Source organism: Phaseolus vulgaris, chromosome 6 (genome assembly GCF_000499845.2).
Source record: "Phaseolus vulgaris cultivar G19833 chromosome 6, P. vulgaris v2.0, whole genome shotgun sequence".
Classification (NCBI taxonomy): Eukaryota; Viridiplantae; Streptophyta; class Magnoliopsida; order Fabales; family Fabaceae; genus Phaseolus; species Phaseolus vulgaris.
This window is the reverse complement of record NC_023754.2, coordinates 29576261-29597211: the sequence shown is the minus strand read 5'-3', so window position 1 is coordinate 29597211 and position 20951 is coordinate 29576261. Positions and strand designations below refer to the sequence as shown.

General features: G+C 30.9%; 3 protein-coding genes and 1 non-coding gene across 5 annotated transcripts; 3 read left to right on the top strand and 1 right to left on the bottom strand.

Annotated features, from left to right (window-relative positions):
- Positions 1-1151: 1151 nt before the first annotated feature.
- Positions 1152-8372, top strand: LOC137832720 (probable sphingolipid transporter spinster homolog 2). Its single transcript, XM_068641029.1, has 16 exons — positions 1152-1522; positions 1745-1876; positions 2389-2490; positions 2953-3057; positions 3160-3235; positions 3673-3747; positions 4372-4474; positions 4543-4605; positions 5023-5104; positions 5241-5338; positions 5550-5626; positions 5736-5849; positions 6578-6697; positions 7214-7342; positions 7708-7786; positions 8092-8372. Exons 1-16 carry the CDS (start codon positions 1416-1418, stop codon positions 8232-8234), a joined length of 1605 nt encoding a protein of 534 aa, XP_068497130.1. The 5' UTR covers positions 1152-1415; the 3' UTR covers positions 8235-8372.
- A 113-nt stretch (positions 8373-8485) lies between these two features.
- On the bottom strand, positions 8486-11561 carry LOC137832721 (soluble inorganic pyrophosphatase 6, chloroplastic). The gene is made up of 6 exons (XM_068641030.1): positions 11167-11561; positions 10313-10473; positions 9881-9981; positions 9605-9786; positions 9134-9232; positions 8486-8741 (listed from the first exon to the last, which is right to left on the bottom strand). Exons 1-6 carry the CDS (start codon positions 11395-11397, stop codon positions 8649-8651), a joined length of 867 nt encoding a protein of 288 aa, XP_068497131.1. The 5' UTR covers positions 11398-11561; the 3' UTR covers positions 8486-8648.
- Positions 11562-15569: 4008 nt separating this feature from the next.
- LOC137832718 (transcription factor bHLH18-like) lies at positions 15570-18469 on the top strand. 2 transcript variants are annotated; one of them, XM_068641027.1, is made up of 5 exons: positions 15570-15906; positions 16229-16307; positions 16420-16968; positions 17386-17757; positions 17954-18469. In XM_068641027.1, the coding sequence occupies exons 2-5, from the start codon at positions 16257-16259 to the stop codon at positions 18020-18022; spliced, it is 1041 nt and encodes a 346-aa protein (XP_068497128.1). In that variant the 5' UTR covers positions 15570-15906; positions 16229-16256; the 3' UTR covers positions 18023-18469. The 2 variants fall into 2 exon arrangements, with proteins under 2 accessions (XP_068497128.1, XP_068497129.1); XM_068641028.1 differs by lacking the exon at positions 15570-15906 and adding an exon at positions 15914-16122.
- Positions 18470-20623: 2154 nt separating this feature from the next.
- On the top strand, positions 20624-20697 carry TRNAV-AAC (transfer RNA valine (anticodon AAC)). The gene has a single exon. It is a non-coding gene; the product is annotated as a tRNA-Val (tRNA).
- Positions 20698-20951: the final 254 nt, after the last annotated feature.

Below are 20951 nucleotides of genomic sequence, written 5' to 3'. Positions count from 1 at the left end.
GTCATTAGATTCATACATGAATAGGTACCAGAAGAATATATGAAGATGCGTGGACCATCACTTGAAGTCAGTTTGAATGTCCACAAAAAATATCGAAGCCTCAATTTGGCCACAAATAAATTTGGGCAAGATTAAATTGAATTTAATATTGGATTTTATGCTTTATAATATCTTAGCACACCTGACAATCTTTTTTTATTAACCTATATTTTTGTTTGTGGGTGTATTATACAATGGAAGTATTATTTTATATAATAAATAATATTTTTAAATATATAAATTTTATTTTAGGTTATAATAAATAGCTATTTTTAACTATTAATCTTTTTCAAAAGAAAATTATTGAAGTCCAAATAATAAAATATATAGGAATGACAATGCGGGTTAGTCACCCCACACAGGTTCGTGTTTCAGTCCGTATAAGAAAAATATTTTTTTTCAAAAATTAAAATTTCATTAATTATAAAAAAAATTATTCTTACGGGTGAAAAAATTAAATTTTATCTCTCTTTATGTTCATTCAGTTAAGATTAAAATATAACTTAAAGTTCTAGAATTGTTAGAAGACTTGATTAGAAATAGTTAAAGTTTTGTTTTACATATATGTATGCAAATATATAAGAGTATCTCTTCAAAATTTTAGTTTTGTTTTACATATGTATGCAAATATATAAGACTATTTCATCAAAGTTTTTGGTACCAAATATTTTAATAAAGATGACTAATTTTTTAACTATCTTATTAAAATCTTTTCTTTATATTAGTTTTTTATTAATAAATTTTAAATATAAGAATTTATTTAAAACTAAATTTACCGTCATAATTAATATTAACTTCTCTAAATATTAACTTCTCTAAATGATTAAAATAAAATATTCTTTTTTTATTACATTAAATTTAATTTTTTTAAAAATAAAATACAAATTATACTACTATAATAAATGAATGAGGTATGATTTTTTATGGAAAAATAAAACCATCCTTCTCTGCAGATTATGCGAGATGGACCTAAACGGATTAGCGAGTTAGATTAATGATATCCGTCCCGCATTGACATCCTAATAATAAAATATATTGAAAGTTAATAATTATTAAGAAATGAAAAACATTAATAAATTAAAAGAAAAAGTGGCAGAAATAATCTACACAGAGCACAATTATTTCCGAAAAAAGTCAAAAGAAAAGGTTTAGACGAGGCAATGATCCCGGATTCTTTTGTGCTTACCGCGTTGTCTAACGGAAAAACTAAAAGAAAGGGAGAATGATAATGAATAAAAAAATAGTTTTTGAAAAAACTGACATAGCTCAAGAAGAAGGAAAGATAAAAGACCTCTGAAATTCGGACAGGTTAACTACCATTCAGCGCTATTAAATTTTAGTACAACTGTTGTGTGTCAAAGTACTACAATATTGGTATGCCTCAAGATTACCACTCTCAAGTGAAACCAGAGCCTTCCCATCAGCCTATGGACCCTCAAATCTCCTCCATGATTCCCACAAGCTCATGGTTTACACCCAAAAGGTAAATGTAATGCTCCTTTTCTGCTTCCTTTCCCCCTCTAAGATCCGTGCTAGTAAAGGTCAGAAAAATTCAGCCTTTCTCAGTTTTGGTTATGTGGGCATGGGAAGAAAAGATTAAGCAATTCTGGGTCTTTTTTATTTTTCATCTTTTCTTTGGTGGTGGTGGAGAGCAAATCTTTGTTCTTATGAAATGTGTTGTGTTCTCTTTTATCTTGTTTTGTAGGCTACTTGCCATATTTTGTGTGATTAACTTGTTAAACTATGTGGATCGAGGAGCCATAGCAAGCAATGGTGTTAATGGAAGTAGGGGAACGTGCACTGAGGGTGGTACCTGCTCTTCTGGTTCTGGAATACAGTAAGATATATTCAAGATCATTTCTCTAGCTTCTTGGCATTTAACTTTCCATACACTGGTTTCAAATTCTTGACTTTATTCCAATTTTTAGGAGTGGGTTTGTTGATGTTTTCCATTTCAAAGCTAAAGGTTCTCATAGGGTAGAGTAGAAATGATAATTGAAAAGGGGAGGGAGAAGCGAAACCAAAAATGGGGTTGTGAAGGAGGAGGTTTGGCAGATGGAAAAAGCATTCCTTTTGTCACCTTTTTCTTTGGTATTTGAAGTTGGAAGATTCTTATTAATTCAATGAATCATAAAAATGAACCATCAAATTACTCGCGACATATGAAATTCCAAAGATAGATTCTACCATATATACTAAAAGACAGTTATCACATAAAAGGAAATCTGAATTGCTGTTCAAAATAACACAATTATTGATTATATTTTGAAAGTGTACCCGTAGCCATTGTTGAAGTAATTTTCAGCTATATGGTAGTTTTTGTCTATATATTTTTCTCCTTTTGTGCAGAGGGGATTTTAACTTGAACAATTTTGAAGATGGAGTTTTATCATCTGCTTTTATGGTTGGACTTCTTGTGGCTTCTCCAATATTTGCCTCTCTAGCAAAGAGGTAAAAACTGCTTGTCTTGCAATTAGTTGAATACTCTTACTGCTGTATTTTACCAACCTTAAATATTCAACCCATTAATGCTTCAGAAGAAGAATTGTAAATGACAAATTCTGAAAGTTGAACCAGCTTTTGAACCACCATAGATCCGCTGCATTAAATTTCAAATTATCTTTCTTTATGTACAATTTAATATGTAGCCAGGACAATCATCATGGCTATGACTTTCAAATGAGATCGTGTCTAAAATAATTTGCAGCATAAACTATCATTGAATTTGGATTATCAATTTATTCACCCATTAGTCCGCTAAAGTGAAGTTCTTATATTTGTCTAACATTACTATTTCAAAACGACAATTTCTAGCCTATTATTGCCTTGTACATGTACCACATGGTTGTTGTGATTTATAATTACTATTACTGGATTGAATATTAACCCTAACACAACTTTTATATTTTGCAGTGTAAATCCATTTAGACTTATAGGAATTGGATTATCAGTTTGGAGTCTTGCAACCCTATGTTGTGGTTTTTCTTTTAATTTCTGGTCCATTTCAGTCTGTCGCATGTAAGTCGTCTAATTCCTTTGTTTTTCGAGTTATGCAATTTTGGTTGAGTAGTTAAACAGTAATGCTAGTCTTTTTTCTGATGTTTTCAATATTCTTTATAGGCTAGTTGGTGTTGGTGAGGCTTCATTTATAAGTCTTGCAGCACCTTTTATTGATGACAATGCCCCTGTTACTCAGGTTTGTTTCTTTCCCTTGGAAGCGGCTCCTGCTTTCATGTTTGAAGAATGCTCTCAGATGTCTTTTGTTATTAAACAGTAAACCAATGGATTTGTGGAAGTTTGGGTGGGTTGAAGATCAATCTGCAAGTATGATTTGATGTTAACATATGCTATCTACTGGTCTGGGGGATCATAAATAATTATCATGTGTAGTAGATTGTTGTTTGCTTCATTCAGTTGTGATCAAGAACCTTAAAGTTAGTACTGTATATATACTAAACAGAGTTTTAGTGATACTTAGTGCTAGTAATCATTCATAAAGAATATCAGCTCGAATCAGAGTAGTCACATGATCTGTCCAAATTGTGGTAGTTGGAATTTCATCTGTCATTATGATTGATTGCTTTCTTCTTTCCCTGGTGAAGAACTCTTTCTCATATTGGGTGTATGAATCAGAAAACAGCGTGGCTTGCAATATTTTACATGTGTATACCATCAGGATATGCACTTGGCTATGTCTACGGTGGTTTTGTAAGTGGTTATCTGCTTTTTGTACCACTATTGAATAATACTAATTGTAACACCTGTGGTTAGTGGAAATATACAAGTTTCATTATTCCAATTTTTATTTATACAGACTTATTTCCTGTAATTTGAATATAGGATGGCAGCACAGTTATCTTTCTAAATTTTAAAAACGAAAGTTAAAACTGTAAGTGATTAAGCAGTTTGAAAAGATATTTTCTTATAAGTAGGAGATGGATTATAATTATTTTGGAATAGCAATGTCCTCCTTCCCTTTCATTCATTTATTCACTACATTACAAATTACAAGAAAATCATTACATAGAAACTAATTTAAGAGACAAAAATAATTAATCACTAAATTGACTAAATTAGATACTATAGTAAAGATTAAAAAAATTATTAAATCTAAAGTAGTTTATATTATTAATGAATAGTTTATAGTAACTAAACTTTGATAGCTAATTAGATACCAATTTAGAAACTATTTATTAATAATAGAAACTGCTCTAGTTACTAATAATTTTTTTAATCTCTTAAATTGATTTCTATTTAGTGATTTTCTTGTAGTGATTACAGAAACAAAATACTGACCTTTAAATAAATATTCCTTTTTGTGTTTGTTATCAGGTTGGAAGTCATTTTGGCTGGCGTTATGCATTCTGGGTAGAGTCTTTGTTGATGCTTCCATTTGCTATTTCAGGATTCTTTATGAAGCCTCTGCAGTTGAGAGGTTCACTTTTGTCTTGCTCTTGTGAACCCTACTTCAATTTTTCATCTCTAAACTACTCCTGGATCCAGGTTTTGTTCCTGCTGATTCTGAAAAGGAACTCACACCCGAAGCAGTTGTGTCAGTAGTTCAAGGTATCTAAGAATTATGCATTATCTAAACACACTTCTTTTTCAAAGACCCAAATAGATAGGAAATTTGGTAAATATTATGGAAGAAAGAGAAATATTGTAAAGGAATGTGAGGAGAGGTAAAGCTTATCTATAATCTATAGATTATAATATATGTATAACTCTATAATGGAAATATCTTCATTTGGTATACAATTTTTGTTTATTCTGGATAATATTTTTAAGTTAAAATTTCACAAGAATATCAATATAAAAAAGCATGGTTGAACAAAAAGAAGAGAACAGAAAAGAAACTATAGAGAGGGAAAAGACTCCCACTTAGGAACTACTCACATTTTAAGTACAAATAAATTCTAAGTATTTAGAATATTTAATTTTATATAATTAAATATTAATAAAATTCACTTGTGTGGTTCAAAGTTACGGAGGCTTCCAGTGGTAAAGATGAGCCACTGTCCTTAAAAGCAGAGCTTAGAGATAAAAGCTCAGACCATAATTTCAAGTGAGAACACTTACCTTCTTAAATAGTTGTTTTTTTTTTTCCATTATTGATTTATTGTATCTTTTACTGTTAGGCATCTATCATTTAGTGGCTGAAATATTAAAAATTCTATCTGATTGATTGATTCTTCTCTTAGGTCAAAATCTGCAACCCAAATAAATGAAAAGTTTTCAAGATTTTTGAAAGATATGAAAGCACTTTTGCTTGATAAGGTCTATGTTGTCAATGTTTTAGGTAACTCTTCTTCCACTTACTACTCTATCCATTAACTGTGTTTTGTAATATTTACCACATCTTATTGGGAGATTCAAGTCAGAGACTGCTATGTGGATAGCTTACATCATCGTGAACTTTCATATATTAATATCCTATATGTATCTTATTTTAGCAGTCATATTGTTTTACTTTGTCTATTTAGTTCCATAACTTGAATGTGTATTTGTAGGTTACATAGCGTACAACTTTGTCATTGGTGCTTACTCGTATTGGGGACCCAAAGCTGGCTATAATATATATCACATGGTGAGAATTTGCTTCATCCAATCACACCTTATAGACAGAAAATACAGTTTCCATGTAAGATATAGTATGTTTGTATTCTTGTAATATTAAAGTTGGATTGCTTTGGTAGGCTGATGCAGATTTGATATTTGGAGGAATTACAATTGTATGTGGAACAGTGGGCACTTTAGCTGGAGGCTTTATTCTGGATTATATGAATAACACCTTATCAAATGCATTTAAGGTTGGTATTTATATTCATTATTTCTTTCCTGCAAACTATTTTACTTCAGTGTTTCTTCCTTACAATAACATGTAATCTTACAATAAAATGGCCTTCTTGGTCAGTCACATGCACTTGAAATATTAATCCTTTATTGTCAAGGATGCTATGTTTAAATTGCTTCACCAGGTACTTGGGTATTGACCACCCTCTTACGTGAGGCATATGTAACAACAAGTTTTGAGCATCATGGTTGCAGTTTTGAGATTCTTAAAGTGTACATGACAGGGTTGGAAAAAAGGGCTGTGTAATACTAATATTCTGGATTGGCCCTATTAAGCTGAATAGATTAAAAGTGTAGCCAACTAGACATAAATTGATTGAATTGCTCCATATACAATGTGGTTTTATCAATCTAACCATTGATTAATAACTAATATCACCTAGGTTGCTGCTTGTGTCTAATTTATTCATAATTCTCAAAATTGAATAACAAGAAAAAGATAATCAGATGGGTCATATTTTTATATATTTTAAAGTAAACATTATGCTAATCTTGAGGTACATGAATTGGGTATCAGAAGATTAATATAATTTTTTGTTAACGTGATCTGTATAAAAGGAACTTTAATCTAATGGTAGGTTTTAGGATAAAGTTGTCAAATTAAAAGTTATTGAATAATGTAAGGGTGAATGTAACTTACTCGATTTCTCCGTGTTCTCTCGTACTAAACACAATCCTTTTGCAGCTTCTCTCAACGACTACATTTATTGGCGCAGCTTTTTGTTTTGGTGCTTTCTTATTCAGAAGCATGTATGGTTTCCTTGCTCTTTTCTCTATTGGTGAACTTCTTGTTTTTGCCACTCAGGTACTTTCCTTCTATGCAAGGAATCTCTCTTTATGTTGAAACAATATCCTTTTTACATGCTTCTCAATTACCATCCATGAGTATTTTAAGAAATGATTTTTTTGTTTTTTTGTTATCTTGATGTTGCCAGGTTAAATTCTTGATGAATAATTATGTGTTTTTAAGTAAAATTACTTGTACATTTGGGAAATTACATGCAAACTTGCTCTCAAGAAAAACAAGGAGACATCATGTGGTTGGTTGTCATTTGAATTTTATGCTTGTTTCAGGGTACAATGTTTTTTTTATCCCTTTCTCATATCTATTAGCATCCGGAATATATATCCCTGCTTCTTTGGATCAATTTATCTTAATTTTAACCTAGCATAGAAAATTCCTGACTTCTGCACTATATGAGTTGAGAAGAAATGTGATCATTAGAACTATTCTAAATCATTGTTCATTAGAAACCATTTTTGTAACCAGATCAAATGTTGGAAGTTTAGCCTAAAGGTTTGCTTGCAAATTTCTTTTCAGGGTCCTGTGAATTACGTATGTCTACGTTGTGTTAAACCAAGTTTGAGGCCTCTGTCTATGGCTATGTCTACTGTTGCCATTCATATCTTTGGAGATGTACCTTCCTCACCTCTTGTTGGAGTTCTCCAGGTTATTCCTTTGCTAACACTTTACTTTTAAGTTGTTAGTGTTTTGGTGGAAATTGGGACTTTCCCCACATAATGGGGTGCATAAAATTTTGCTTGTTATCAAAAGAAGAAAAAAAATGCTCAGCTTTTAAGCCAAATGTTTATAATAAGAAATAATGCATGTACATGGAAACTGAAAAAGTCAAAACTACTTTATTTTTAGTCCATGTCATGCATGGATTAACATGGCTTAAAATTTATCCCCAAAGTTCCACTGTTCTCATTCAAATTACTTACCAAAGGGAGGGAGAAATTTACAGGTCACAGAATGTATTGCGTTGTGATATATAAGATTCTAATGGTTGTTCATACATAATGATAATCCAGGATAGCATTAACAACTGGAGAACGACAGCATTGATTCTAACATCAATATTGTTTCCAGCAGCTGGAATATGGTTTATTGGTAAGTCCATGGAAATTTCTCGTTCCTTGTTTGTGATTTTCTATTACATATACTTGTTGTCAGAGCTAGGATGTTCAATATTTACGGCACTAATAATTCACCCTTGCAATCATGTCCAACCCAACTTAGATTTAAATAAAAGCATATTACAACCTTTTAAATTAGACCTGCTATGGATGTTACTTGGCCACGTGAAAATTAACTTGTCTGTTATCTATAAGTCAAGATGAACTATTGAAATATCTACAATTATTAGTTCTTAAATGTCCAATTCTCAATTTCTAAAGGTATTTGAATGTGTTTAGGGATATTTTTGCATAGTGTGGATGAGTTTGATGAAGACAGTGAAAATCAAGTATCAAACGTTGAAAGGTCAACCACCATGCCGTTGCTTCTAGGGAAGACTGGAGCAACATCAGCGTCTCCTTCTCTGTCCCAAGAACATTGATTTTCTCATGCCTGTCCAAGCACAATGGTAGCCACTATGATGTAAATAGCAATAGTTTTTAGTACATTTATTAACTATGTATTTGATATTGGTTAATGAAAAATATGTATCAATAGTATAGTTTAGATTTATGATCCATCATCTTGTGCATAGCGCCCCTTGTAAACTTTTTTTAATGACCAAAGATGCCAATAGTTTTTATTGCCGTTTGAATTCTGGAAAGAGATATGAAAAAGAAAGACAATAAAATGTAGAATACACAACCAAGCTGGATTTATTGAACTAACGCCTGACCAAATGAACATAGTCGAAGATATATAACCGATAAGCTCAACAGAAGAAATTGGTACTTCATAAATAGAATGGTACAAATGCAAGCAATGGCATGAACAACAACCCTCCCCAAATGCATCTCTACGCAAGAGACAACTCTCCTGCAGGAATTGATCTCTTAATAAGTTTGTTCCAGGACTCGTTGGTCTCTGTGATAACCTTAAGCGCATATTCCTGTTCACCAAATATAGGTTTAGAGTGTTAAGAATCAGTTGAGACAAATTTGAGACCATGACCAGCACACATTCACATTAACACCAATAATGATAACACACTGCAGAAGATTAACTCCTTTGCTTTTAGCATTTTTAGTGTTACTTTATGTTAAGTTCAAGAATCTATTGTGGTACTCATACACAGAGGAATACATTATATCACTTGTTTCGTAAAACACCCTCTTATACAGTTCAAGGCAACCAACTTCTTCCAGAAAACTGTATCAATAAACATAACAACAACTAACAGACCATTTCAAAGAACAGGTAAAGTGCTAAACTCTTTCATGAAGTACAGAGTAAGGAACTCCCTGTAATACTTTATTCAAGAGATTCATACAGTAAAAATACCTTATTAGCTGCCTGGTTGCCGAGCCCAAATTTATTAGCAGGCTTTCCATCAGGTATCTTGTAGTCTCTGAACCAGTCCCTGATTGCAGTTAGAGTTCCCTGAAGACAACCAAATATTATATAACAAACAAAAGTTGCTCACTATGACACCAATTGAGCATCTGGCACAAAATTAGCATCTTAATGAAACCAGCTTTTTCAGAAGAACTTTCAGGAAACTATTTGGATTCATCTTATATAATAAGCACTTAAGCTGAAAATCCCTAATATCTACTGTACAAGTACAACCAGTACTATTTATGTTTGACTCGGCAGTATTCTTAGTCAATATGCAGTAATAGTAAATAAGCTGACTGCAGTTTGGATCAAACAGTAAAAAATAGCCTACCTGCTCAATATAATCATAAACTAATAAATCAAGAACAGACTTATGAAATAAGTTATCAGCTAGTTAGGTGATAGAGATATTACAGGAAAATGCTTCTCAACGTCATTGACATCATTCACCAATGACGCCTTTGGATCATCTAATGAGATTGCAACTATTTTCCAGTCAAGTTCTCCTTCATCAATCATGGCCAATGCACCCAAGGGTTTGACTTTGAGAACCTCGCCTATTTTCCTCTGTCTTTCACCAATCTCAACAACATCAACTGCAGAGTTACAATGATTTAAGACATATCTGTTGTATTCATAATATAACACCATGACAAAGACGTGAGTCTACAATCATTATTAATGGAATACCTGGATCGTTATCTCCAAATGCTCCATCGACTTCAGCGTTTGCAAAAGATGGATCTTCCCATGTTTGTGGAAGTAAGCCATAATTCCAATGTATATTATAGCTGGAGAACACGTATAAGATGTGTTTCAGAATAGGCTAAGTATGTGACCAAATCAAACTAGCTAGATCAACCAAACACAGAAAAGCCAAAGAAGTGATGAATGAGAGATGAAAAATGCTTCAACTGTTAAGGTAAAAAATAACATGAAGATGGCATTTTAGAAGGAAGGGTAATTATCAAAGGCCAGCAATATACCACACCACTTTTATATCGTCAACAAATCAATAAAATAATGTAAAGAATAGATTTACGTTAAAAGTGAACTTCCAAAGACAAATAATGTAATTTAGAATAAGAAAGGAACAGTATGAGCTTAGAAATTGTATCTCACGGATAATATCGGAGCTTTCCCTTTTTTGTATCCTGTTTTATGGGAGTGAAAGCCTCATCGGTGGCAACCTCCATCTTTGCACTGGATTTTTTAGGAATCTCAACAATGAAGTTGAAGATATCATCACCCGATCGCAATGGAATATCATGCCAAGGAGAAACCTAAATATTTTACAAATTACACTTTAGGTACAAGTAAGATCATAGACTTACAAATTACATTCATTGAACGTTACTTCCATTTCCTAGTTGAAAACCGCAGCATCTCATTATATAATCATTCTTATTACATATCTACACGGTAATTAGCTTCCCAGAAGTATTAAGCAAGTATAAATCATGATGAATCCCCAAAAAACATTGTAATTTGGCACCTGCTCTACATTCCCTTCATAAAAGCAGAGGAAATGTATAACAATAAGGAAACACATACACATGCATGAAACAGAGTATCTCAATTAGCTAGTGAAGTCTAAGAAATATTCAAAATTATTTAACATCAGCCCAAACAAACACTATCCTTAATAACTTAGCAAGCTATTGATCCATAAAAGAAAACACAAATATTAAACCAGACAGTCCCCAATTTACCTCTAACACTTCCATCACACAAATAACAGACAAACGCAGAGAAACTGAAAACATTGCATTTCAATTTCACGTTTCCACTAATCAGATACAGACCACACAACACAACATGTCATTCCACAACAACGATACAAACAGCAAGAAACTTTTAACACCCAACATCTGATTATTCTGGTCGAATGCAAAGCCCACAAAGAAAAAACAAAAATTTCAATTCCCATTTGATAACAAAATATAAAAACCAAACTGACCCAATAAAAAAGGTACCTTCTTGCCAGATTTGTCAACAAAGAAAACTCTATAGTCGAGGGTTTCGGGTTGGCCTTCTTCCTTGACGACAATCTGGGGATTGTAGATGGCCCTGCAGGTGTAAGACCTCCTAGTCCGACAAAATTTGAGGTTGCCGAGGGAAAGAGCAGTGCCACCCACAAAGGGTTTCTTGCTAAGTAGAGTGCAGGTGGAATTGCTCGCAATGGTTATTGCTCTAGTAGCCGCCATGGATGATGCTCTTCCTTCTTCACACACTCTAAAGGTACAAACTTTCGCTGCTGATAGGCCTCTTGCCCTTTGTGGCAGTGTCTCTGTAGTGTTGAGTGTGTTGGGTTTTTATTATTAAATTTTTTTTTTTCTGGTTCAAATTTGGTTATTGGGTGTCCATTTACAATTTGCTCAACACCACCATTGGCTTCAACCGCGCGTGAGGAACACTGCCATATGCATATGAAAGTTAGAATATGACTTTTTCTTTTTAATATGAATGATCCTCTAATCAGTGACACAAATCAAACTCAATAATTTCTACTCTTAACAAATTATTATTAAGCAAAATTAATCCCAGACTTTAATGTATAGATACTCATGCTTTAAATTAAAAAAAATGTGTCTTTAAAATAAAATTAAAAACTAATCATAATATTATGTCCAATTTCACTGCTAGATTAATGTTACGAGACATGTGAATCAAATTAAATTTTAGCTTTTTAATAATAATGATAATGATGCGATGTGTTGAGAACCATTTTTATTTTTTTTAATTTTACTTTCATATATAATATTTTATTTTTCAATTTTTTAAATTAGTATATTTAATTCTTGTAAATTTAAGAAAAAAAAGTCTTAATCTACTTCTCCAAAGGTTGTTTGAGGTTTATTTTCCATAACTAATAAATTATAAAGTCACTTTAAATATTTATTGATATTTAACATATTGGAATTAATATCACTTTAATAACAATTAATAGACACATTATCTCATTCCCATAAAAATGTATATAGGAATTTATGATAATTATAAATCTAGCATAATACATTTAAGCATACTTTGTAAGAGGAAACATCTATCAATATTCATTTAATTTTGAAACAGGTGTATTCATCTTTATTTAACGCATTTTATATTTTTATAAAAATTATGAATTGTTTTATAATTTTTATGCTAAGTTTTATATTAGTTCTTTACAAATTAATAACTATAAAATGTAATTACTTAAAAAAGATTACACTGAGTTTTCTCGTCTCAAATCTAACTACTTATGCTTTATTTTGTTAATTTTTTTTTTCCTAAATCTAAACTGTGTATAGTTTTTCTGCTTAAACAAGAACAAGAAAAAATTATACAATACATCTAATTTAGCTTCTATATTTTTTAGGTCACTTTATTTATGAAACCTTTTTGCTTTTTAATTTTACTCCAATAGTGTTATTATCTTATAAACCTCAATAAGTTAATATCCTTTAGTTGTTATGCATACAAAGAAACAAAAGGGGTTTCTTTGTTACCATTGGTTACTGTGGATTGATTTGTACTACTTTGCTTTAATTCAATTTAATATATGATCTTAAACTTTAATTCTGATTATGGAAATCAATTTAATACTTAAGAGATTTGTTCTGTATTTAAAATATAATTTTATCATTTATAATGATTTTACTAATTTCAGATAAGATTACTCCAATGTGAAAAATATGAATTCGTCATGCCAGCTATTAAGATATGTAGACATTGTTGATAACAAATTAAGTCTAGATGTCGTACTTATACAAAATAATAATAATAATAAACAATAATATATTATATATTTTTAACTGAAAAATATTACGTTTAAATTATTTTTTAAAATTTTCAAAAAATAGTTTGATGTTATTTATTTTTAAATGTTAAATAAAACTAAATAAGAGCATACAGATGTTTGAGCTAATTTATCTCATAAAAATATAAATTAACAATAATTAAATTATTTATCTTTTAATAATAAAAAAATTAAATTAATTTAAAAAAAATTAGAAATATATTTACCTTTATTATTAGTTTGAGCATAACAATATTTTATTTTAAAATAAATTTAGTCATTCTTCATAAGTTACAAAACCAAAAAAAAAACTAATGGAATACAAAACTCAACAAAAATTTATTTTCGTAGTAAAAAATGTTGGATACAACGAATCTTCTTATTAACTCTCTGACACATACAATGATGAAACTGCTCTCTCAATCTCTTGGTCGGAGAAGAATGAAAAAGATGCGAGAAAAGTATAAGGTGGAGTGTGCAATTGAATTTATTTTAAAAAAATGAAATTATGTTTTATTTATATTTATTTAAATTTTTAAAAAATGTCAAAACCGATTTTTCACGAGGTGCATGAAGAAGGTACGCAGGTGAAGAAAAAATTTATCAAAAGAACTAGAAAAGAGAAAAAAAGGCATGGGCCTATAAAACAAGGCAAGCCCAAAAAGGCAAGACCACAGATGAAGAAAATGGGCCTAAACAGAGCCCAAATATTTGATAAAATAATGGCTATAATGCATGCAAGTGGATTAGCACATTGAAGTGGTATGCGAAAACATTTCCCATTATTAATTTGTAAAAGTTAGGGTTTGATTAACGAATAGGGATAACGGTGGTTAAGATATGGTGCAAACTCGGAAGGCATATATACGTTTTGTCGTTTTGCATGCGCTGGAACCAGGATTTTATTCCATGCCATTAGTTATGCTGTCAATTTTCCTCATTTCTCAATTCAACTTCTCTAATTTTATCATAATTATCACTTCTTTAAATATTCAAATTACAGAAGTTCAAATAAAACTAACGAAATTCAAATTTTGTACTAAATCTATTCTTCGTACTTTATTGTAAATAAAATATTTTTTTTATCAGCAATAAGATTGAATAAATAAATAAAATATTTTAATATTTCTTGTACTGAAGTAATTATTTATACAAAAGATTTACTTAACTTGATCTAATAAGTTTAACATAATTTTATTGAATCTTAATATTAGTTTTACATGTTGGTTAATTAAGTACGTTAAGTTAAGTTTAATGATTAAACATGTGTTTTTTTCAGGTATCGAGTTAGAACTAATTACGTTGGGAGGTTCCTACAGTACAACTTCTAATATTGAATTTGAACTCAATTCATGATTAAACCCAGAATGTTAATTAGATTAGTCTAAATATGAAATAAATTTGCATGGTTTAGTCTTTTTAATTATTACTTTGAAATTAAGAAGCTATCATTTTCAATTTACTTTTGGTTTTGAAGAGGTGGGAACCGCCAAGTGAGAGTAACAAATCCACGTTTATAATGCAACATTTCTAGAACACTACCGTGGCATGCCCATTTCTTTCTAGGAAAATAATATTTTCACAATCTTAAAATTTATACAATGTAATAAATTTAATAATAAATATATATAATAAAAAATTAAATGATATGAAAAAAATATTGAAATAATAATATTAAAAGTTATAATTTAATTGTATAAAAAAATATGGTTTATATATATCATTACCTTATTTCTAAGCCAATATGTCCAAAACTGGACTCAACCTCCGAGTTTGTAGGATTGGCGTCAACTAAGTTGGAGAATTATTTGAAAACTTTCACACCACTATTATTTTATACCCTTTGATCATAACACTAATACTATTTTTTTTCTCTAATTATTGCTTAACTTGTATTCACACTCCTTAGCATACGACAAAACTATCATCTCTACAATTTTTAATATCCTTTTAATTATTGTGTGGACTCTTTAATATGCCGGTTCTCAGGCCCACACTATCACTTACCCATCACTTTTCTCTTCCACACATGCCCTTTGCCAATTGGCTACATTTTTCTTTAGTCAATGGAAATTTTGTTGCGTTTCAACAAAAAATGAAAACTTAGAAATGTTGTTCATAATTAACCAACCTTTTTCATTCATATTTGGAAAATGACAACTTACCAACTGGTAATTGATTGCAAGCATCCACTTACCACATATCCCACTCGTGCTTGCACAATTTTGTTAATTTCAAATGATATTTGACCCGGAGAATGATTAATTGATGAAGAGGGACCTAAAACAGCTATTTAGCATCGATTAAATATTACAACATTTTATATTTCATTCATAATATAGTATCATAATCATAGTAAAAGTTTGTTGGGCTTATCAGACTATCTGTTATTTGACCGTTATCGGATCATCCATAAATGTTATCAACTGTACGAGTTGTTACTCTAGACGTGAGGGGAATGTGTTGGAGATCCCACATCCACATCATCGACTAGAGATTGAATCATTTCATAGTATATAAATGGGTATAGACCTCACCTCATAAATTGGTTTTACGAGGTTGAGTTAGAGTTAATAAATTACACTTCTTTTCTTAATACTTGGGAAAAATGAACAAAGGGGTGAAAGTGAGTTATGAAAATTTGAGGTTTGAGACGTTGTGAGGGACCACATGCTGAGGAACCATCCTTGGATTTGCAAAGCTATCATCAAAATTTCAATGTCTAGTTGGTGAAGAACACTGCCAAAGTCCACAAAATAACAAACGGTGGAGGTATTTATTTGTCAGCATGAAGGGGGCTCTAAAATATAAAATAGGATGAGTGTTGTCTATTATCCTTGGTTGACAATAGGCTTCCATGGTTGTGTATAACCCCATTCACATCAACAACCTGTGACCATCACAATGCAACTGTGTTATATGTTGGAATACAGTGAAGGTAGAGTAAACAAAACAACAATTGCTGCTCTGCACTGACCAACATGATTCAATCTATTCATTATTAAGCTTCTTCTGCATCTTACAGCATTATTTTTAAGATCTTTGTAGTTTATATATGTATATATGAATATGAAAGCAAGTTCTGAAGAATTATACTCACTTCAATTGAGACATAATTGATTGTTATGCATGTACATGGGATGTTGTAGTCTGAGTATGTGGCTTTCTTTCTTCCATGAATGGCCATTAAGCAACCATTACTGTTAGCTACATGAAATTTAAGTACCAAACTAATAAACTTCTTCTGACTTCTGTTCCAGGATATTTTCTTCAGCCGTTTTTCATTGAATGAGGAGTTTTAATATGGAGATTTCATCAATCAGAGGGTTACCTCAACTGGTAAGATGCATATCTCATGCATATAGTGATTCTTAATTGGAATTAAGGTAAATAAGTTTACACTATGGATACACTTTGTTCTTTCTGTCTAATGAGTATAATGATTTTTCAGGGGATAATGGAGGATCCTAACTTTCTTCATCAGTGGCAGTTAAACCCTGCTGATACAACTAGCTTAACAGGTGCTGCTTTTGGTGAGAGTTTGCAAAAGCTCTCATTCTCTGGTAACTCAAACTTCAACCTCAAAACAACCATGGAAACATCACCAAATGGAAATGAAAGACCAACAAAACAGCTCAGAAACAACAGCTGGAATAGCAACAAAAGTCAACAACAGACACCAGACACACAATATGCTTCATGCTCAAATCTTCTTTCATTTGTTAATTCGAATTACTCAAATGAATTGGGACTAGGGAAACCTAAGGTGGAGATGGTGTGTCCTGAAATTGATAACAGTAATCTTGCAGAGATGTTGATCTCTCAAGGAACCTTGGGGAATCAAAACTACCACTTCAAGGCCAGCCAAGAGGCCAAAAAGATTGAAACACGTCCCAAACTTTCTCAACCTCAGGACCACATAATTGCTGAAAGGAAGCGGAGAGAGAAGCTCAACCAACGGTTCATTGCTCTATCTGCTCTCGTTCCTGGTCTAAAGAAGGTGCCCAATAATGTTGTTAATGCCTTTTAATTTTTTCATTGTGCTTTTGAGTTTAATGCTTATGTATTTCATAAAGATAATGTGTTGATTATTGAACATACAGTGGTATTTCATTCGATTAGGATATTTATGTGAAATCTTTGAATGTATTAAGAAGTGGATTTTAAGTCTGACTCAATCTCATAAAAGGTTTGTCCAGTTATATATTAAGAGGTGAGATTTGTCCAGTTATATATTATGAAATTTTCTAAGAGGTAAGACAAAAAGAAAGCTATTAGAATTAAATATCTAGCATTATAGATAGTAAATAGGAATAGTTTTTGTGCTGTGGAAGTTGTTACTATTTGAATTTTATCACCCACTTCCTTAAAGTCTCTTTTTGCTTTTTTTTTTTTTCTTTCAATTCCCTATTAACAGATGGACAAAGCTTCTGTTCTTGGAGAATCAATCAAGTACATGAAACAATTGCAAGAGAAAGTGAGTACTCTTGAGGAGGAACAGAACAGAAAGAGAACTGTGGAATCTGTGGTAACTGTGAAGAAATATCAGCTATCGAGTGATGCTGAAGACTCTTCCAGTTCAGAAACTGGTGGTACATTGGACGAGGTACTACCTGAAATTGAAGCAAGAATTTGTGAAAGAAATGTTCTCATAAGAATACACTGTGAGAAGAATAAAGGAATCATAGAGAAAACGATCAGCGAAATTGAGAAACTCCATTTGAAAGTTACCAATAGCAGTGCGTTGTCATTTGGGAGTTTCATTCTTGATATAACCATTATTGCTCAGGTAAATTCTGCACTTATTCCATTGGCTAAACTAAGTTTCAATGTACCAATAACACCTGCTTCAAATAATTAAAAAACAACTGTTCATGTCTAATACAAAATGCTCAATTGGTACGCATCATTTGCTGTTTTTCATTAATTTGTTCCATTAAGATATAATTTTCTTTCAGTAAGGAAACCGTTTCTGAAAATTGCAGATGGATATGGAATTTTGCATGACAGTGAAGGATCTCGTGAGAAGTTTACGCTCAGCTTTTTCATATTAGTATGAACAAGTTTCATATCTAAATCATGACCACTTTATGCATATTCCATCATTCTCGAAAGGTTCACGAGGAGTGCAACCAAAATATATAGCAGTTCATGCAAACTATTATCAAGTTTATGTTCTTCGATAATAATTCTGTTTTCAAGGCCCGCAATGTCTGCCACCTTCACCATTGCTCTGAGGTTCATTTTGCAGGAGGGTTTTTGCATGATCAACTTGTTGACAGTGTTATTGTCACCCTCCTGTTTCATGAGTGAATGTAGAGCTTTTTATGATTTTTTTTTGCAGGAAGTTGAGAAGATCAAATGTACCTGTTTCAATATCTATTTCTTAGGGCCTTTGTTGGGTGATTGTTATGTTTTCTTTTCAGAACTGTTATTCAGTTACTTTTTATAAACAAATATGGTATTTTTTACACATTAGATGTTGCAAGATTTGAACATCATGTTGTATGTTGTGTAGATATGAAAATTACAAGTTAGAGTAAGTAAACAAGTTCGAAATTTCCCACTTTAAATAAATATGAAGTTTTGTTTTAATATGGCTCCTTCAATTTTAAATAAATATGAATGTCTCGTTTAATATAATGACTTCAATTTCAAGTTATGTAGTATAGATACGGATACCAATATAAATATGAGGATGAATTATATAAATTGACAATAAAATTTTATGTGCATAGATATGTATTTTACGAGTGTGTTGGAGTCCGATATACGTGTCCTACATAAACACATCCTTTAAGAGACGTATTTAAACTTTATAGATTTCAATCACGATCACATATTGAATGACTATCTTTAAATACAAAATTAAATTGCCTATTTTAAGATAGAATATTTTTTAAAGTGCTAATTATTAATTAGAATGTTGCTTTTCATCTTAATTAATAAGCATTTCGAATTGCACGTCATTACTTTTGTTTTATGCGTACGGCTAGGTCGTCTGTTAATTGTACTTATGTTTAAATATTTCTACATATAGATATGGATATAGAGAGATCATCAACATAATGTAATTTTTTTGTAGGTGTGAATATAAAATAAGTTCTGAATAAATTTTATATACATGTTTGCAATTAGACAGGGCTTATAATGTTTTTTTTTTTAAATGAAGAGAAGTTGGCATTGGACACTTATGTCACTTGACAATTATACACAACCGGGTCAAGAGGCTATAAAATTAATTACAACTTGATCCAGACAAGCCAGAACACTTGAAGAGTTTTGTCTTCATAAGATTGCTATCTATGTATTTTGTTTTAACAATGTAAGTTCTATCGATGTTGGGATTTCTTTATAATTATAGTCCCATAAAATATTGAAATCTTATGATGACTTTATTTATATTTGACTCACATATTTTTATCATCGACCTAATTTGTTCTTGTTCGTGTAGAGGAAGAGGGTGATCAAAAATAGATTAAAATGATAAAGTAATTTATTGTTGAAATCCTTAGGCCAAAACTACAATTAATGGCTGGTGAGCAACTCTTTATATTTTTACCATCGACCTAATAGTTCCAGATAAAATTCCTCTCATAACTCACATTTCAACCTTACAATCCAATCATTAAATAAAAACAATTTTTAAAAATAAAATAAAAAATTAATTACTGCATTAATTAAATTAGATAATATCTTAGAGGCTTAAAAAAATTATTAATATCTAAAATAATTTTTATTATCAATAAAATTATTTTTATAAAATAATTAACTATCACATATTTAGTTACCAACTACTTTAGATGAAGACTTTACTTAAAAAAGAAAATGTTCCATACTAATACGTGTTGGTCCACAAAGATGAGTTCAAATGTGAGATGTTGTAGCACTTAACAACGAGGTCCTATTAATTAGTATTAAAAAAAATTATCATATACACTAATATAATTAGCTTTGATTTTTATAGACAAATTGGAAATTCTCCATCTCAGGTAAGATCGATTAAGGATCATGGAATCATTTTCTATATGATAGGAATGATTTTTTCACAAGATTTATAGTTCCTACTTTAAAAATTATATTTTAGTTACTAATAACTTTAAATATTAATATTGATAGGTAATTATATATTATTTAAAAAAATATTTATTAATAATAAAAATTATTTTAAATATTAATAATTTTGTAGTTACTAAAATAATATATAATTTAATTAATATAGCAATTAATTATTTTAATGTAGTTTAAATGAAAACCAATACCTTTACTGATGTAATGTAAAAAGCATTAGTATTATATGTTCAGTAATTATATTCACTAAAAAAAATTATCGCAAATAATCAATTTACTTAAGGCAGTAAATAGAATACTTAGGACTTGTGTTCTCAACAAATTAATTGTTCATTAAACATTACTTAATCGGGCCCTCTCAAAACGAAATCATTTTGAAGTTCAAATAATATCATAAATTTTGGGATCAAAATCTACATATATTTTGAAACCAATTATTACTTTAATCTATTCTAAAGATATGCTTTATAGAAATAGAAGACAAAACCTAACTTTTACAGGACAAATGTGATTTGATTAACTTTTGTTCATGCAAGACTATTAAAACATAATATATATATTTTGTATAACCAAGAAGACATCAAGGTGTCGTGGTGTAGTTGGTTATCACGTCAGTCTAACACACTGAAGGTCTCCGGTTCGAGTCCGGGCGACGCCAAATGATTTTTGTTTTTTGAAACATCTCATAATCATGTAAAACGTCGTCGTTTGGGGCTTCAATTTCGTCACCGCACTGAAAGCCGCGTAATTGGGGAAATCTATGGTTAATGGAAAAAAATTAGGAAAATTGTATCCGCCACGAATAGCCACCAATCACATTTCTCCAAAAATAAGTTTCTCCATCCTCATTGGTCCACGTCATCACCCCCATAACCTTCTATCCAAAAACCAAACAACTATATATACACGCAT

Excerpts from the sequence above, each read along its gene's own strand:
- LOC137832720 (XM_068641029.1), top strand. The coding sequence starts at position 1,416 with ATGCCTCAAGATTACCACTCTCAAGTGAAACCAGAGCCTTCCCATCAG. Across the intron at positions 4,606-5,022 it reads AGTTGTGTCAGTAGTTCAAG|TTACGGAGGCTTCCAGTGGT; the intron begins GTATCTAAGAAT and ends TGTGGTTCAAAG. Across the intron at positions 7,343-7,707 it reads CTCTTGTTGGAGTTCTCCAG|GATAGCATTAACAACTGGAG; the intron begins GTTATTCCTTTG and ends ATGATAATCCAG.
- LOC137832721 (XM_068641030.1), bottom strand. The coding sequence starts at position 11,397 with ATGGCGGCTACTAGAGCAATAACCATTGCGAGCAATTCCACCTGCACT. Across the intron at positions 9,982-10,312 it reads GGAAAGCTCCGATATTATCC|CTATAATATACATTGGAATT; the intron begins GTGAGATACAAT and ends CGTGTTCTCCAG. Across the intron at positions 8,742-9,133 it reads GCAACCAGGCAGCTAATAAG|GAATATGCGCTTAAGGTTAT; the intron begins GTATTTTTACTG and ends TTTGGTGAACAG.
- LOC137832718 (XM_068641027.1), top strand. The coding sequence starts at position 16,257 with ATGAGGAGTTTTAATATGGAGATTTCATCAATCAGAGGGTTACCTCAA. Across the intron at positions 16,969-17,385 it reads TCGTTCCTGGTCTAAAGAAG|ATGGACAAAGCTTCTGTTCT; the intron begins GTGCCCAATAAT and ends CCCTATTAACAG. Across the intron at positions 17,758-17,953 it reads ATATAACCATTATTGCTCAG|ATGGATATGGAATTTTGCAT; the intron begins GTAAATTCTGCA and ends TGAAAATTGCAG.